The 18,533-nt window shown below is 37.3% G+C and overlaps 2 protein-coding genes across 8 annotated transcripts in view; both read right to left on the reverse strand.

Moving 5' to 3' along the window:
* LOC107706652 (abl interactor 2-like) overlaps positions 1–16,101 on the reverse strand; it is a 22,443-nt gene extending 6,342 nt beyond the window's left edge. The window contains exons 1-9 of one of the 7 annotated variants that reach the window (XM_016510423.1): positions 15,780–16,100; positions 12,093–12,260; positions 11,567–11,743; positions 10,531–10,548; positions 10,320–10,417; positions 6,062–6,208; positions 4,012–4,130; positions 1,993–2,181; positions 1,349–1,435 (exon numbers count right to left, since the gene is read on the reverse strand). In XM_016510423.1, coding sequence (XP_016365909.1) covers positions 1,349–1,435; positions 1,993–2,181; positions 4,012–4,130; positions 6,062–6,208; positions 10,320–10,417; positions 10,531–10,548; positions 11,567–11,743; positions 12,093–12,260; positions 15,780–15,896 — 1,120 coding nt within the window. In that variant the 5' untranslated portion in view covers positions 15,897–16,100. Of the gene's footprint in view, positions 1–1,348; positions 1,436–1,992; positions 2,182–4,011; positions 4,134–6,061; positions 6,209–10,319; positions 10,418–10,530; positions 10,549–11,566; positions 11,744–12,092; positions 12,261–15,779 lie in introns of all 7 variants that reach the window. The other 6 variants (XM_016510422.1, XM_016510429.1, XM_016510425.1 and 3 more) reach the window with 6 other exon arrangements.
* An 80-nt stretch (positions 16,102–16,181) lies between these two features.
* LOC107706624 (cytochrome P450 20A1-like) overlaps positions 16,182–18,533 on the reverse strand; it is a 6,631-nt gene continuing 4,279 nt past the window's right edge. The window contains exons 11-13 of the mRNA XM_016510384.1: positions 18,149–18,213; positions 17,974–18,063; positions 16,182–16,584 (exon numbers count right to left, since the gene is read on the reverse strand). Of these exons, the coding sequence (XP_016365870.1) occupies positions 16,434–16,584; positions 17,974–18,063; positions 18,149–18,213 (306 nt within the window). The 3' untranslated portion in view covers positions 16,182–16,433. The remainder of the gene's footprint in view (positions 16,585–17,973; positions 18,064–18,148; positions 18,214–18,533) is intronic.

The raw sequence follows: 18,533 nt of genomic DNA on the forward strand, positions 1-18,533 counted from the left end.
GTGTAGACACGGTGTAACATTGGTTTTGCTTTGTTTCACAGAACTAATCGTTGCCTGGGTTGCGTACGTATGTGTGGGGCGGAGCTATCAAAATAGGGGCAAGGTCCTTTTGGGGTAGGGGCGTGTATGTTTTGGTGATTTCAAATGTCAACATTGGCTACCAGAAATCGCTTACCCCACCTTTAATCAGAGTTGTCCTAACCAGCCGTGACAGGGGATTCTATTTTTGTAACGGTTTCTATTTCTGCAACGCTGCGGCTGGGAACAAGAACATACAAACTATATGTCCAATGACAATCACAGTTACTGATTATGTGCTTTGTAAAACCTTAAAAGGCTTTCATTCGATTTTTAACATAAATGCGTGTGGCTTAACCATAATGAAAGCAACAATGGATAATGGAGTTCAAATCTTGGGAAACAAGAACGTTCTAACTAACCTGTGTGAACAAGTAAGTGTATTCCAAGACAAAGTCACTGAGTATGTATAGTGAATAAAGTTATGGATTTTTATTTTTATTAATTTGATCATGTTCTCATTTCATTGCGAGTACAAGCCTGCTCAAATGTTCTTCTGATTGGCTGTGATTTGTGATTGATTTTGTTGCATCTTGTAACCATGTCGCGTCTGCAGTGGATAAACAAATTACTTTTGGCTGGAATCTTATCTCACTGCATCTGGTTAGGACACACTGTTGGAAACTCCCTGCATGCCTTAACACTATGTTTTAGCAGGTTATTGATGGATCAAATCAGATGTGAAATAACATGCAACAAGTCTGTGAAATGCAACGAGACATTTTAATATATAAACACAAACATGCATGTTTAAATAGCATGCAAAACCTGTTAAAAACATTCATTAATCTACCACAGACACATTTGCATGGATGCCCGTTTCGGTCATGAAAAAGAAAGGTAATGTGACTTTCACAATTCAGCGTTTTTTCTTGTAATTCCACATTTACATCTCACAATTATGACTTTTTTCACTCTGAATAATGAGTTTACATTTCACAATTTGTTTCAACCATGAAATTAATAAAAAAGGTAATTGCGACTTTTCATATCACAATTCATAATTTTCTTGCAGTTGTGAATTTATATATCACCATTTGGAGTTTTTATACTTAGAATTGCAATAGAAAAAGTTTTGTAAATTGTGAAAAAAATTCACAATTGCCTTTTTTATTTTTTTCATCCCATGGCTGAATCAAGCTGTAAACTCAGAATTGTGGGGGGGGAAATATCAGATTTGTGAATTAAAAATCCTTTATTTATCTTTTTATTCTGCAGCAGAAACGGGCTTCCATACATTCAAGATTATTTTCCCAAACCAATAACTTACTGGTCTCCTGAACCCGAGCCACAAAGCCCATGAGCGGTAGCTGGGGGGTGATCTGGAGAATAGAGGGGGGTGGAGGGGCCATAGGGGCTACCCACCCCAACAACAGCAGCAATTCAGTTCAGAGAGGAAAAAAAGAAAGGGAAATGAGGAAATAAAAATAAATTGAGTGTGGGTGAAACAAAATGAATGAAAAGAGAGGAAGTTGACAAGAAAACAGAAGGAGATGGTAAGTTAAAAAAGAGAGAGAGCAATCAGATCAAGCCAGTAAGACTGAACCCACCAGTGTTGTCAAAAGTACCGACTTCGGTACCAGTCGGTACTGAAATTTTACATTTTTAAAAAAAAATGTGCTTCAGTGCGAGTGCTCGGTGAAGAGCGTGAGGCGATGATCATTGTAGCCAATCACAGTCATATCTGTTGAGCACCCGAACAAAATGGCCAATCAGCGGTGTTTAGGAATCCACTCATCAGTGCTCAAATGCCAGCGGGAAATGGTAATTTTTTAAATTTCAGTACCGACTGGTACCGAAGTCAGTACTTTTGACATCACTAGACTGATTTAAATGACAAACAAGCTCCTTATCTAGTTGTTGTATTTATTTTCTACCATTATTTGGACACTTGAGCATGTCTAGCGTGTCTACCTTGGTTTTGGTTGTAGTGTGGCCCTCCATTGAGCTGGTTTTGGATCATGTTTGGATTTGAATTCTGAGGCATGTTGTTGGGCTGTCCAGTAACTGATGACGGCCGGCGAAAGGGCAGGGAACCTCCCACTGAGGGCGTGGTGTGCCGTGTCATTGGCCGGTTCATACTGTAAAAGTGAGGACCGTTGCCTGGGAGACAAAGAGAAAATTAATTAATAAAACTAATTCTGTCGGTTCTTCCCTGACTCACAGTACAGGATACACAATAGGCATACCACAATACATTCAACGATATATGAAATGAACTGAAAACACAAGCTCTGACCAAACCCTAGTGAGCCACCTCACTCTCTGCTACCTTCCCAGGAAGCATCCTAACTGAAATTAAACCTCATAATTAACTGATGTGGATCACAGCACACAGACAGCAGGTCTGCAAAAGTAGCATTCATGATAAATAGACAAGAGACAACTAATGCTCACAGTTAAAGGGATAATTCACCCCAAAATGAAAAAATTCTCTTATTAATTACTCACCCTCATGCTGTTCCAAACCTGTATAACCTTTGTTCATTTTCGGAACACAAATTAAGATATTTTTGATGAAATCCGAGAGCTTTCTGGGCCTCCATCGACAGCAAAGCAATTGACACGTTCAAGGCCCAGAAAGGTAGTAAGGACATTGTTAAAATAGTCCATGTGACATCAGTGGTTCAACTGTAATTTTATGAAGCTACGAGAATACTTTTTGTGTACAAAGAAAACAATGATGTAGAACGATGTAGAATGTTGATTTCTCTTAGTTATCGTATGTATATTTGGGTTCAAATAAGTAAGGTTGGGCAAAAATTGCAAGTCATCCTCTCTGTCAAAATCATCAGACATGTTCACAAAGACTTTTATGTACAGTGTGCGTCTTCCTCCAAGGCGCAGTGCATCCGGGTTCTTCTCGTAGCTTCATAAAATTAAGGTTGAACCACTGATGTCACATGGACTATTTTAACAATGTCCTTATACTATCTTTCTGGGCCTTGAACGTGGTTGCTGTCCTAGAAGGCAACACAAACCCTGTCTTCAAAATGATGCTTTAAAATACTATCTAGGTAGGCAGCTCACTAGTTTTGGGACAGAGCTATAGAGAAAAACATGACCCTCAAACCAATCAGTCCATGTAAATATGTTGGCCTATAAAAATTCCTCACTTAAATTTGTTATGAAACATCTCATCATAAAAAGAAAGACCCCAAAGTAATCCTTGAGAAGCACAAAAAGTAGAGATGGACCAAATGATGTGATGGAGACAAACGCCACAGGGAATGTAATCCAACCAAGAACTGGAGCACGGATGCACAGCGAGCCAAGACAAACCAAGCCCATGCAGGTGAAGCCTGGGTGAGGTGGAGGAGGGATGAATCCTGGGTAATGTCGAGTCAATCACGTATGATCACGTGCAGGCTGTCACTCAAAGATGGACGAGTGTGGAGATGGACTTGAGGAGGGGGAGAGGGGACTCACCTTGAGCGGGGGTGCTAGTTGCAGCAGCAGGGTTGGTGTTGGTGCTAACGGGAAGGTTGGGAAGTTATCATCGCTAATAGTGGGACAAGAGATAGCTTTCAATAAAGTAAAAACAATACTTCCTTCAGAACCTTGGACAGTTCTCAGATTCATTTACTAAAGCTGCGTTCATGCTATGTCGTAATTACCGTAATTCCGAGATGACAACACGTGACATTCTACTCATAGCTGAATTATGTGTTTCTATGGCAACACTATCAACAACAAAGCCCTCACATGCTCCAGAACTCGTAATTACAACTTGTAAACTCAGAATGTTCTGAGAGCTACAACTTGGACCAGTGACAGCTGTACCACCTGACCGCCGCCGGTTCATTCAGGCGCCAACTCAGAGTCCGAGGACATGGAAAGCTTTGAGTAAAATGTCACGTGTTGTCATCTCGGAATTACGGTAATTATAACATGGCGTGAACGCAGCATAATACTTAATTACAGGAATCTCACCGGGAAAGGCGGTGGGAAGGGCAGGGGTTGGCACGGCGATGGGCACGCCCACGCTTCCACTCCCACTGTTCTCTCTGCTGCTACTGCGACTGCTGGGATGACTGCCGCCGCTGCTGCCACTGCTGACACACACAAAACACATTGTGCCACTTAAGGTCAATCGGCATTTGCCGGTTTTACTTCCATAACTTGATACATTTCCGTGTCAAACAGGATAGGGAACTAGGGGGAAAAAATGTAGGGTGGGACTTCATTTTTGTCCTCAAATGCGGATGTACCAGAATGAAGTCAGACTGAATATTAGGGCTAAAAAACCGTCAACAGAAAAGAATAGTAATTTTAAAGGAACAACATGTTATTACATTTCGTTTAAAGAATGAATAATTCACCATAGAGTGTGCATTAACAAGGTAACTAGCTGAACTAGCTAAAGAACCTCACATTCAGCCTTGCACAATTCATTTTGTCCCTTAGCAAAAAAAAAATAATAATAATAATTTTAGCACATTGTCAAAATTTCATTGACCAGGCCAATTAAGGAATCAATATTTGGCTATTTTCAGATTATCGGCTGATAACTACAGATTAAATAATTTAATCAGCCTTGCCGATATTTGGCCATATCCCGATTACCAAGAGATGACTAAAGGTAATAAAGGCAATACTTGGTCATTTTCAGATTAACTAGTGCTGGAATGATGAAATGGCCACGAAGAATAACCTCATATTCTACCATTTTCAGATCAGTTGATAATAATAATGGCAGATTGATTTAAAAGCCTGGTCAATATTCTGACAATATTTGGCCATTGTCAGATTATCAGCTAATACCAAGCATAAGAAGTACTTCCAGATTTGATCAGCTGACATTCATGCCCACTTAGCCAAATAACAGAAATAATTCCATCTTTTGTCAGTTATAAATCTAACAGCCTTGTCAAGACATAATGCACATTCTGTATTTAAAGCTTTTTAAGAGAATTTAATTTCAACAATTTTGCTTGGTTAACCATTAGTCAAACTACTGAGTTTTCTAAATGTCCCAATCGCTCCCACTTGATGATCAATTTCAGTCCAATTCCTGATTAATTGGAGTAAATTTACACTACTTTTCAAAAGTTTAGGGTCGAAAACAGCTAAAAACTGATCTGCTGCTTAATATTTCTGTGGAATCTGTGATACTTTTTTTCAGCATTCTTTGATAAACAAAGTTCAAGAGTTGAAACTAAAATCTTTTGTAACATTTTGAATGTTTTTCAACAGAAGTGTATTAATGTGAAGAGGTCAGATGCAAAAGCCTCTAAGTACCGTCTGAAATTTTTTTCTAAAATGAGCATTTTTCTCAGGCTCCTATGTTTATGTTTAGTTATTTCTCTTTAATGGCAATGCTATTAAAGTGAAATTACTGAACCTACACACAGGAGCCTGAGAAAAATGAAGAAGAAAATCATCTGAACATCTTTGCATCTGAACTCTTCATGTATAGAATCAACAAAGAAAGATCTCTTCATACACATTTCACATGGTCATGAATTGAGGAATTGTGGTGAGAATCTGCGAAGAGGAAGAGGAGGAAGTGTTCTGTAAGAATGTGATTATGTGCTCTCTGTTTGTCCCCTGAGACTCTCAAAATCAGAGCGCTGAGAATGCAAACAGCGAAGAGATGAAGAGATACAGGTAAGAAAGACTGAAATAGAAAAAGACGGTGAGTGAAAGAGCAGGAAAGAGCTCTTCTTTAAGTAGGCTATTGCTGTCTGAACCCAAAAAAAGATCCAAGCAAGAGAGATAGAAAGCAAAGGAGAAGAAAAGAGAAAGTTAGTGAGTGACTATTACTTTGGCCGAGAGTCACACTGCGACAAACACCAAACAAAGACAGAACAGAAAAACAGAACAACAGCGACAGGAAGGACAGACGGGAAAGGAAAAGAGGATGCGGAAAAAGAGGGCGAGAAAGTGTGAGGGACCTTTTCTTCCTTTTCAAAGTTTATTATTTTAAGCCTGTCCAGGGGATAATGCTGCGTGTGTGGAGTAAGCGTGTGTGTGTGAGTACCTGTACGTGCGGGTCCTCTGATTAACGGATGCAGTTCTAGCCGGGCTCTGCAGGGGTGGTGCGGTGTTTCGTGTTGGACTCGGCACATAGTCGTTAGGGACGACGGGTGGACGCACAGGCTCGAGCGTCCGGTAAGGGGAGTGCCGCCTGCCGAGGGGGGCGGGGTTAACATATTTTAATATCCACTAAGGGGTGGAGTCAAACATCATTGATGACAGACCCCAATATCTTGTGTAAAAATCCATTTAGAACATCACAACAGTACCGTAAAGCAAACCCTCATGAGTCATATCTAATTTATAGTTATTTGTAGATCTGCGACGCAAATAGACCAAAATAGATCAAAGCATGGGTAATTTAGGCCATGTCCACACGTACACGGGTATTTTTATAAACTGAGTTTTTCCTTCCGTTTTAAAAAAAAATCTCCGTCCACATGAAAACGCAAACGCATGCTATGAAGCACTGTCAAGAGCATGCCAAACCAACAGGTGGTGATATAATCTCAACCGTAAAGCCATGTTGGCCAATCAGAAGCCTGAAAAAGTTTCCAGTAGGCGGAGATAACAGTGCATGCTTCGATGTCACAAGCTAAAAACTCCGGTTTCGCTGTCTACACGATAACACTGCAACCGTGGTTTTTGAAAATCTTCACCCTGGCAGGAGTTTTTAAAAATGTTCGGTTTCAGTGACCTGGTGCTGCGTTTGCGTGTGGACGAATGGCCAAACCGCGTAGAAAAAGCTGCGGTTTTGAAAATAACCGCGTTCGTGTGGATGTCTGGATCTATAAATAATATCAATATTTTAACAGTGTATGACAATACAGTTATTTTTACTTTAAATTCAACACAAATAGTAATAGATTTAAATAATAAATAGTCACCTGACAATGCCTTAACATAATTTTACAAATGAAAAATAATTAGAAGTAGACCAAAAATTTGTTTGAACAATACTTTTTACACTTTTCTAATTTCAGTTAATAAATGTCACACCACTGTGCATTCAACAGGAAAAAACAGTGTTTGTTCATTCTCAAGTGAGAAATGTGTAGCATTTTATCTAAAGTGTTGCACACAAAGAAAAATATATTTTTTGTATTTAACATTGCTATTTGTTATTAATAATATTTTCTAAATGCAATTTTCTATTGTTTAGTTAATAAAAAACATGTATTATTACTATTATTAAGTTGATATAAAATTGCTGTATACATTACATATAAAAAGCAGAAATTAATAAGATACTTAAAAAATTCAGATACTTAAAAATAATCTGTTTTGTATTGGTCATATAAAAAGCAATACTGGTTAATCTTTAGCTTCATCTAATTTAATTTTCTGCTTTTTATTTAGATGGATGCAAACCAAAAGACACGATTATAACAAATATCAGTTTGATCAAAAGTCAGTTTTTTGTACACAAAATAAGAAATAGTAATATATATATATATATATATATATATATATATAATAAAACAAATAGATTCTAAATTTTGGTGAGTGTATAATAATGGCATAATGTAGCTCTGTCTAAAATAGTAATGAAGTTTAGCAAATGTAAACAACTGTTGTTAACTGTACTTAGTTACTATCTTAAATTGTTTGGGACACATCGCACTCTGCATTTTTACATTACTGTATGTTTCTTCACTGCTCTCATGGGTAAATAATGACTTAACTTTATGTAGTATTTTTGTACTTTATATATACTTTATGTAGTATATTTACCACAGTACAGGAACACTCTACCAGCGATGCATTCTTACTGTCGCATAGTATATATTGTCATACCGCCCTTGCCTAGCAGGAATCTGTCATATGTCGGGTAGATATTTAAAGGAGCCTGTTGTGTTGTATTACAGAAGGTTGTCTGAATTGCTTGTGGTTGGCCGTTGTGTTGCCATGGTGACAGTGAGGGGTTGGGGCCGTGGACATGGGTATGAGCGGGAAGAACACAGTCGAGGTTTAACATTAACAAACATCAGCTGTAAAAACTCATAAAATGACATAAAATAATAATAACACATCACAAACACAACATGACAGTTTGTTCTCCACAGTGACCTGCAGTGGCAGAAAAAGGCACAAAGACTAAACCACACAGATCCAGAACGCTTAAGTGTGTCAGTCCCTGAACAGAGAAAAAGCAAAAACTGTTAACTACAATACACACAGTCGTAGATGTGTGCAAGCATGGCTGTCAGGAATAGAGATTAGATAAGAGATGGAGAGAAGCGACAGAGAGAATTTCCTTTTCAACCACCAGATTAACACATGTGCACAATGATATCTCACTATTTAAAGGGGTCATTTCATGCATTTTTATTGTATTATTTCACTCCTGGATGTCCATTTAGAATGCAAGTTAAGCTTTTTGAACTGAAATATGACGCAAAAGCAATTCAGATCAGGCTGAAATGTTTTGAGACCTGAAGCCTGAAATGTACGTCTTTTTTTGTTTTTGTTTGATTCAATAGTTAATATGGACTTCATGCACAAGAAAACATTTTCAGTTATGTGTGATATTTATAGTTATAGTCTAGTCATGATTCATATATTCGGTGAGAGAAAGGTAATTAAAGTGGGGGGTCTAATTCTATTTCATGCATTCCAAGTTATTTACACTGTTAAAGAGTTGGATTCTCATGCTAAACATGGCAAAAGTTTAAAAAAAATGACGTATGATGGAGTATTTCTATGCCAAATGATTAGATTTGCCACAATCTTTCCGGGTTCGTGTAAGTTTCGAAAAGTTTTTTTTCAAACAATGTCATCGGCAGCGCTAGACAGGACTTGCTTGAGAAGAATGTCTCCAAAGAAGTGTGTTTTTGGTTGTAAGGGAAAGATAACCTTGCTCAGGTTCCCAAAGAACCCAGCATTACGTGAACAGTGGATGCAGTTTGTTTTTCCGGGGCTGCAACAGGGTTTCGCAAGTGTGTTTGTTTGTTCCCGTCATTTCGGTGATGAATGTTTTTATAAACAAGGTCCAGTTCGACACTGCACATTGTTTTGATACTGAAAGATGGAGCGGGCTCAGCGATAAAAGATTGTGGTCATGATTCGGAACCAGAGGCGGTAAGTAAAAACTGCATCAAATTTCAATGTTTTGTTGGCAATCGGTGCGCAAGTGCTTGTGACTCTTTAAAGGGGTCATATGATGCGATTTCAATTTTTCCTTTCTCTTTGGAGTGTTATAATGTTCTTTTTAGCAGCATCATATAACCCCTTTAACTCTGCCCGCGGCATGCCTCCAGGAGCTCGGCTGTTTTCATTGAAGATTGTAAAGCTGTATCTTTCTTTTATAAATATGATAAAACTAAAGACTCTTTAAAAAAAAGAAAAAAATATCGTCTTATATTCGGGACAATACGGTATATGCATAATGAATATTTCATAATGTATACAATTCGTGTGTTATAATGAGAGGATTCATGAGCACGCAAATTTCAGCACTGCATTGTTTTGAAAATTATAACGCGTTAAATTACTCCGTTACTAAAAAAGACTAAAAAAGTAATCAAATTACAGTAACACGTTACTAAGTAATGCATTACTGCCCAACACTGCTCAAGATTAACATGAGATTGAGTGAAACTGTGTGTTATGTCCCCTTTAAGATAAAGTGAGTAGCACTTTGACTGGTCCAATTAGGCAACCTGCTCTTTGTATTAAAAAATATATATTTTATTAGGCTACCAATAAGACTATTAATTTTGTTTATTTTTTTGTGTAAAACTTTTTAATGAGGGAAGAAAATACTACCATTGTCAGTGAAATCATATTGCATCACGTCTGGTTAGGACACTGTGTTCGTTTCAACAAGTGATCTTTGTGGATGTGCCGTAAGTATTGAGTTCTGAAAGTTACAGAATGTTTTCATAGTACAATGAGCTCTATTAATCTAGGAAAGATAGAGGAAAGTTTTATTCATCATGATATGACCCCTTTTAAAAACCACTTCTGTTCTTTCTATAAAAATCAAGACCTCCCAAACATCTCTGTACAGAAAAACAGTTTGAAAAACATAAGCTTTTTTATTTAATATTAATGTACCGCAGCGAGTTTTACCTCCAGTCCAGATGGCAGTCTGACAGAATATTTCAATTAAACTACATCTGTACACATCTATGAAGTTTAGGTCTCGAAAAAAAAAATATTACTGGCATTTCCTAATTTTTCCTTATTACTTTCATTTTATAAACGCCATCAAGACAAAAGTTAAAAACCAGAGCCTGTGCAAATGTGCACTAACTTACCCCAGGGTTCCTTTGCCCGGGCCGGGAGGGCTGGGTGGTTTCTGGGTCGGGGCGGTTGTGCGTGGAGTTGTACCCGCTTTCATATTCTGGGCGTTGACCTGAAGGGCAAGTGTCAAATATCATTATTCTGAGTCAGAACAAATGTAAAGTCACTGACATTTGGACCACATACACAAACCACACATCAACCAAAGCCCGACTGAATCCTTACCTTAAACCTTAGTAACCACTACACTCAGAAATGAAGGCAATAAGAAAAGTGAGGAGAGAAAAGATGCAAACCGTTAGTGTGAAGAGTAAAGAGAAACTCACACACATGAAAACACACAAAGAGCAGCTAGTTAGGTAGCACAGTCCATATGATCCAAAGCAAAATACATTCATATAAACTAGTAATGTACAGTATTTGGCAATATTACCATTATTAAAAGGTGCACAGTATTTTTTGTTTATGTTGTGCAGACTGATATAGCAGCAATGTTAAATCAGACATTTTAAGTCTGTTAAAACAGCGCAAAAGCTATTCGGTCAGCCATGATTAATTTAACAAGGCAAAGTGTACAATAACTGAAATAAAGTGAGTAGCATTTAGCTGGTCATGTGATCTTAACATGGCTGCTCCCAAATCAGAAAGAAAAAAATAATATATTTTATATGAATTTACTTAATTTTTGAATTTACTCATTTTGCATTTTACAAACACATATATTTTTTATCAGTAATAATTGCTTTACGTAAAACACAAAATTATAGCTCTTGTCGATATTTGAAGCAGATAATATCAGGACTTTGTATGTTATTTATTAGAAGTTTTTCTGTACACCAAACTATTTTAGTATACCTCTCCCCAACAAAAAAAAAATACAGCAAATCAGTACTACAAATACGCAAGCCTCTAAAGGTGTGGTCAAAGCTACGGTTTTCTGGTGAATTTTCATGGTCAAAACATGTGATGGTGAAAAACTTTCCCACGCAGGTTTAGCATTGGTTGGTCACACAAATTCGTTGACCATCAGAAAACTGCTTGGTTTGAAAGTGACTTCTGTGTGAGCTCTACTTCATACATCACTACACTACTGACAATGGACCTTTTCTGTCCACGAAATGTTGCTAACGTGATCACACCTTAAGTAATACTATTTTAATACCAGTTAATAATTCCACCCTATTCAGTGCTCTTACAAATGTAATTGTGTACTTTTGAGAAGTAAACTACACAAACACACACAGACTGGCTTCAACCCTACCTTTACGCCATGGCCTACGTCATCCAGCAGACTGAAGTCAATGGGCTTGCGGATGTAGCGTACAGGCCTCTCAGGATTGGCTGGTGCAATGATCTTATGTGTGCGGGAAGTGTTCTTATTGGTGGTGAGGATGCCAATTTCTCGCCTGGCCACCTTCTCTTTATGGATGTCCACCGTCTGTGGAGGAATGATGAAATGTGATTCGATGTATGCAGCAATGTACACAGAAACACATCAAAATACAGGTTTGAAAGTCAAGAAGAGTCTAAAAGTAGGACATGAATCGTGCAAGCAGTCTGTAGAAGGGAGTTCAACCATAAAATATAAAATCTAATTTGATTAATATAAAAGTAGCGCTATGTGTCAAAATTTAGTACTTAGGGTTATTGATTTGAGTTAACCTTTTACTTTAAGTATGAACAATATTAATAGTGATGCTTGCCTTAGAAATGTAAGTGAAAGAAGCAAAATTGCAATGTACAATGTATCCACACTACTAGATGTTTGTTATAGCAGTAAAAAGCACCTGTGAGATGTGGTTGATGGACGACTCCATGCGGCGTAGCTGAGACGCCTGTATATCCAGCATCTGAAGCACATTGTTGGCGAGAGTGTTGATCAGATACGCTACGCTGGCCAAAGACTGAGTGGTGTAGCTTTTGGTTTCTTCTAGAGCTCTGTGTTTATCTGGAGACTAGATGGAGAGAGAAGGAAGAGGAGAGAGAGAGAGTGTTTATCTCAGCACAGAAGGATGAATAGAGGTGAAAGAGAACATGATATTGACTTGTGGCCTAATTTCTGTTCCCTCATTTACACTCCCCTTTAGGAGTGTGCCATACGTATCATCTACTATAATATTATTGTTTTAACAGTGTGCGAGCTGACATGGAGTATGTCTTGAGAATGCATGCTTGCATTTTGTTATGTAACCTATTAGAACGCCCCCAAAATTCAAGATATGGAGGCAAGAAATGCCCAGCTTCTGTCATTATTTATATAATATGATATAGTTAAGCAATATCACATGCAAGAGTGCCGTTTTCCCAATATCAGCATCATTGCAAATGTGACTGATTTTATCCAACAGCTGAATAAACAAGTTAAAGAATAGTTCACCCAAAAATTTACATTTTGTCAGCATTTACTCACTCTGTCGTTGAACCAAACCTATATGAGTTTTTTTCTTATGTTAAACACAAAAGAAGATATTCTGAAGAATGCTGGTAATCAAACAGTTGATGGTCCCCACTGACTTCCATAGTATTTCTTTCCTTACTATGGAAGTCAATGGGGACCAACAACAATTCTTTAAAACATCTTTTGTCTTCAACATAAGAAAGAGACTTATACAGGTTTGGAAGGACATGAGAGTGAGTAAATGATGACAAATTTGTTATTTTTGGGTGAAATATTCATTTAATATTAGGTGATATACATTTTAGACACAATATTGCCAATATTGTCTTTCATCAATGAAAACAGTTTCAAACTAAGCCACAGAAGAACTGTTGCATGTCTCCGAAGAGTCCAAACGAATCTGTGTTTTTGAATGAATCTAGTGAGTCAATGATTCAATGACCAATTCATAAATGCAGTCACTTAAAGGGGTCATATGATGCTATTTTAAAGATCATTATTTTGTGTATTTGGTGTAACAGAATATTTTTCAAACATTTCATACAAAAAAAAAACAACAACAACAACACTAGTACTGTACCTCTTAAATCTAATTTACAGTCATGATTTTAGATGTAATGTGACAAATTTCAATGCAAAACATGCAAGAGCCAAGGGTGCTTTGGAGTCAATAATAATGTCATATCTCTGATGAAAGGTACATTAACTTTAATTCAACACAAGCAAAAGAGATTTGTGAGCTCCAGCTCAGATTTTCAGGGAATAACAGTTTACTTCTTTTTTTTTCTTTGTGCAAAACTGCCATACAGCTTTCGAAGACTTGGAATGCTCCTAGTTCTAGTTTCATGATAGTTTTATCTACTCAGTTTTCAATATATGGATATTATTTAGCCATTTGGTGTGCTTCTGAAGAAAGACAATCATACAGGGTTTGAATGTCAAGATGAGGTGATAAACTATAGGAGAACAGTCATTGCACTGTCAGCTCGAGATAAAAACCTTCTTTTGTCATTAACGCTTTGAGGAAAACATCAGAGCCCGTTTCATTCAATAAAACACTAGAAATCCAAAACACAAACTTTTCGATTTATGACCATGACATGTGCAAAATAATGCAACAATTAGGATATCTATTAACATGGCCTTTCCAAAACAAACAACAAATGTGATCAGGCTTATTTACTCAAAAAACATCATGACATTCACTAACATATCTGTATGCAATATGCATGAATTGAAGAAGTGGGAAATATTGGGTTACATGCTAAACTAAAAACCAGACCACATACCACATGCAAGCAAGTCTCATATCAACCCGAGCTACAAGCTGCCATGGAAAGAAATCCAAGCTCGTTCACATGAAGTTATTTATGGTATTTCTGAACCTGCTGTGACAAAGCTATGAAGTGAGAAAAATACCATGATCGCTCACAACCAGCAGACTTTATTTACAGATAACATAACAAAACACATTTATAGAGCATCTCTGTGTGTTCTGCATGATTCATGAGGGCCTGAATCAGTTACAATATGAACTGAGTCAAATCACAAAGCAAACCCTGTTTAACATCTTTACAACTGTGAGCTCTCATTCTTAAACTCTAACCCTATGGTTTTGCGCATTAACAGGCCGGCAAACGCTAGTCAAATATGCAATATTTAACACATCAGGACCAGTGTTGGGAGTAACGCATTACAAAAGTAATAATATTACAGTAGTATATTACTTTTTGCTGTAACGCAGTAATATAACGCATTACTAATACAATTTGGGTAATATTATTACTCGTTACAATGTCAGTAACGCAAGTTACAACAACATATTTTAACTCAAAATTAAGTGGTGAATTTACTAACACCGCAAAACAGCACCGACTCAAAAGCACTGGAATCAGCACCCACAGAGAACAAACCCATATCCAGTGACATCCAGTCACTGATCTGCCGGGGTCCATGTGACATGCTCTGTATTTTTGGAGCAATAAATGTCAAGAGTTTTGATTTCTGATGCTCTATTTCTGAGGGATGACAAACACTAAACAGAAGTGCAGGATCGTTACACACCCACTTCTGTGGATCCCCCAGGAATGCTGAAAATAACATGAATTTAGTCATTCATTTTTTCGTTCTAGAAGCACTTCACTAATTCCACAGTAAATCATCCAACTCATGTTAGCAGGGAGAAAAACTGCATTTACCATAGTTCGTGCATAGTAGCTATGGTATTTGTGTAATATCATAGTAAGCAGGCACTGCTTTACCATGGTTAGACCAACATAACTAACAAACAAACGGCATTTGCAGACAACTACCATATTTGTCATAAAAAGAAGCAGATACCGCAGTTAATAATTTAAATCATAGTAAAATCTCGCGATTTCGAAAACGCATAATGATTAAACACGATAGAACCAAAATACTAAAACAGAAAACTATCACTTATACACGTATTCCCTATAGACCGGCATAAACTAACACAAACAACACCCTAATAATATGAAACTAGTAGAAACACTAACATTAATAGATAACTACACTAAGAAGCAAATTTATCAAATAAAAACATTCCATAAGCCCCCAGCATTTAGCAGCAGAGCTAACTTCAAAAACACTGCCCTGCTTTGATTAAAATATCTTCACAAACGCTATTACTCATTAATACACCACTTTAGATCATATCACTCTGTTTTAATTAAGCATATAAAAATAATAAATTCATACTAAATTAAAAAAAAAAGAAAATTAAACAGTTTTTTGATGTGATAACATTGAGGTTTACACATAGGTTTCGCTTCGGCTAGCTAGTGCGTTAGCCTACTAGCTCAGCGTTTGAGGCTCCATTTATGTACAAAACCACTGAAAATAGACAACAGAACGCCTAATAACGTGTGTTAAGTGTTGAATTAGTGCAATATAAACTAATATGAATTACAAGCAATAATAATATTCCGTGAATTCAGTCCGCTCGACTGCATTGTCACTCGACAACATAAGCAGTGGGATCATTTATCTCTCGTGTCATTTTTCATCTTGTATCTGGCCGTGTCTCGGATATTTTTTGATTTTGTAATGTCACCTGTACGTAGTTGCTCTCGCAGTACTCGGCGACTCTCTCTAGGTTGGCGTAGCTGTCCAGCAGAGCTCCTCGACCAGCAGGAATCTCCTCTTCCAACAACATCTGCAGCTCCGCCATCTTCACATCTTACTGATGCATGCAGGAGGAAAACACCACCATCACACTCCCCTCTCCCTCACTGATGCACGCAAGAGGAAAACACCATCACATTACCCCCCTCTCTCTCTTTCACATTCACAATTCTCTTTCCTCTTCCCCTATATGTTTCTATTTGTCACTCTTTCTGTATCTCTATAATGCTCTATTCAACAGAACGGTTTCATTATTTGGCCAAGATGGATGGATGGATGGATGGAAGGATGAATGCATAGATAGATAGATAGATAGATAGATAGATGCACGAGATCACACTCTTTTATTAGTATAGAAAGACTGCAGTTAAAAGACTGCGATTCAAAATTAATCATTGTTTATGGAATGTCTGTGATATTCAAAGGGAATGGTCTAAAAACAATGGCATATAGTTTTAATAACCTGAACCAGTTCTAAATGACATTGCTTTGATCTTATCAATTGCTGCCCCACACAATATAGAGCCAATGGCCATGCATAATTTCCCAAGAGGCTAATTCAGGGACATGAGCTTTGAGTCCTTCAGTTCCTCTTGCTGAATGTGATCCAGGTGTCATCTTTGGGTGTGGTCACCAGCTCATACCTGGCCTCAACCACCTGCCCGTCCACTCTGTGCAGTCTCAACCTGCGCACCAGCGTGCTGAGCAGCACTGCGGCCACAGTATATGCAAATCTAAAGAGAGGAAGAGAAGGACAGAGCGAGAAGATTTGTGAACTATGTGACAGTGAATGTTTCTTAAAAGAATAGTTTACCCAATAATGAAAAATCTGGTCATTATTTACTATATAAAATCTTTTTATTTGACAAAACAATAATAGTAAAAAAGGTATTCCTATATGTTTATAGTAGTGGTTCTCAACCAGGGGCCAGAGTCCATTAGGGGGCAATGATATTACGCAGCGCCTGAAAATAGTACCCAGCACACTCCCTGTGCAAGCAGGTGGTCACGTTTGGTTATGTTGACGGAAGTTAGCCTATTTTCAGGCGCTGCGTAATATCATTGCTCCTGCTGCACCCATAGTACGGCAGCAAAGTTCCTTGATTATTACACCGGAATGAGAGTATAGTTCCTAGCCATATCGGCCTAGAAAACGGGAGTTGGAAAATGAGCCTATTTTCAAAAATAGTGGAGTGTTCCTTTAAGGTAAACACTATCTTTAAAATAAGCAATAACAGCTAATCAAGCTAATATTTCTTATTTTAATTAATTCCCTTAACAACTATCCTTTTTAGGTTTCCATGGTCTTGGAAAACCTAAGGAATTTTAAAAGTTATTGAAGTTTCTATACTGATTATACATTTTTTGTTATGTTGAGATTTTTTATATTTTATCGTATAGAAATTGATTAAAAAAACTAAATTGTGAGTAAAACTTCTGGTAATCACAAACAATTGAAAAAGTCATGTAAATTAATTGCTCATTAAGAGTGTGAACTCTTTTAATATATAGCCAGCCAATCCTAGTTTGTGTAAATTAAGAGTTTGAAAACAAGCAGCCTTCTCATTACACCAGAAATATCTTCACCTATTAGGGGCCTATAAACATCATCTCTCAAAGTCTCTTACAATCAAAAGAAAGATCACTCAGCAGACATATTTGCATCACCTCCAGCCTACAACTCCTATCTACTTAAATGGAGAAAAATCTGACATTACCTGTCCCTTACCTGTTTCTAGAATTATTTACAAAGCAGGACTTATTTTGCCATAATGCGTGTTACAATTTCTTTCAAAGAGCCCCATAAAAGTAGTTCATATGAGTCCTATTGACCAGTGATGCTCAACCATTTTTAATTCCACGGCCCTCATTGTCCACGACAATATTAAAGACTGTATATACTAAGGTGGTTTTGGAGCCTGACGGACCCCATTCACTTTTGCTGTATGAAGTAGAGCAGCCTGAACATTTTGCTAAACATCTCCTTTTGTGTTAAACAGAAAAAAGAAGTTCATATAGGTTTGGAAGTACACAAGGGTGAATAATTGATAAACTTAAATTTTTTTTGTGATCTTTGTTATGGTTATTTATTAAAGATAATATATGAATTTCTCTCCTTGTACCTTAGTTCAGGGCAGGCCTGGCTCCCTGAAAACCCAAGCAGCGAGAAGCTCTTTATTACTGACTCATCAGCAAATCTGTCAGGATTAAATCTGTCAAAGTAGACAAACAAGTGAGAATACCAGCAAACCATGAACCTTACACAACCTTATATAAAATGAACATACACAAACACACCTGTATGGAAGTGACCAAGTATCTGCATCTTGAAGGACAACGCCCAGGGCATAGATAACCAATGTCTACAAACATACAACCAGCATTATTTTTAACATTATAGGCAAGTCACAGCACTCTCTACACAGCACTCTCCATACGGACTAGACTAGATATAATTAGAAGTATATGAAAGCATAATTTGCAAAAAAACAAAAACAAAAAACAAACAAACATGCAAGTGGCTAAGGATATTTTAAAAGTCTGTGAATGACTGAATGAAACCTGCAAAGCTTTTTAAAGGGGTCATATAATGCGATTTCAATTTTTCCTTTCTCTTTGGAGTGTTACAAGCTCTTGGTGCATAAAGAAGATCTGTAAAGTTGCAAAGACTAAAGTCTCAAAT

This window comes from Sinocyclocheilus rhinocerous, unplaced genomic scaffold (genome assembly GCF_001515625.1).
Source record: "Sinocyclocheilus rhinocerous isolate Xijiao unplaced genomic scaffold, SAMN03320098_v1.1 scaffold1285, whole genome shotgun sequence".
Taxonomy (NCBI): Eukaryota; Metazoa; Chordata; class Actinopteri; order Cypriniformes; family Cyprinidae; genus Sinocyclocheilus; species Sinocyclocheilus rhinocerous.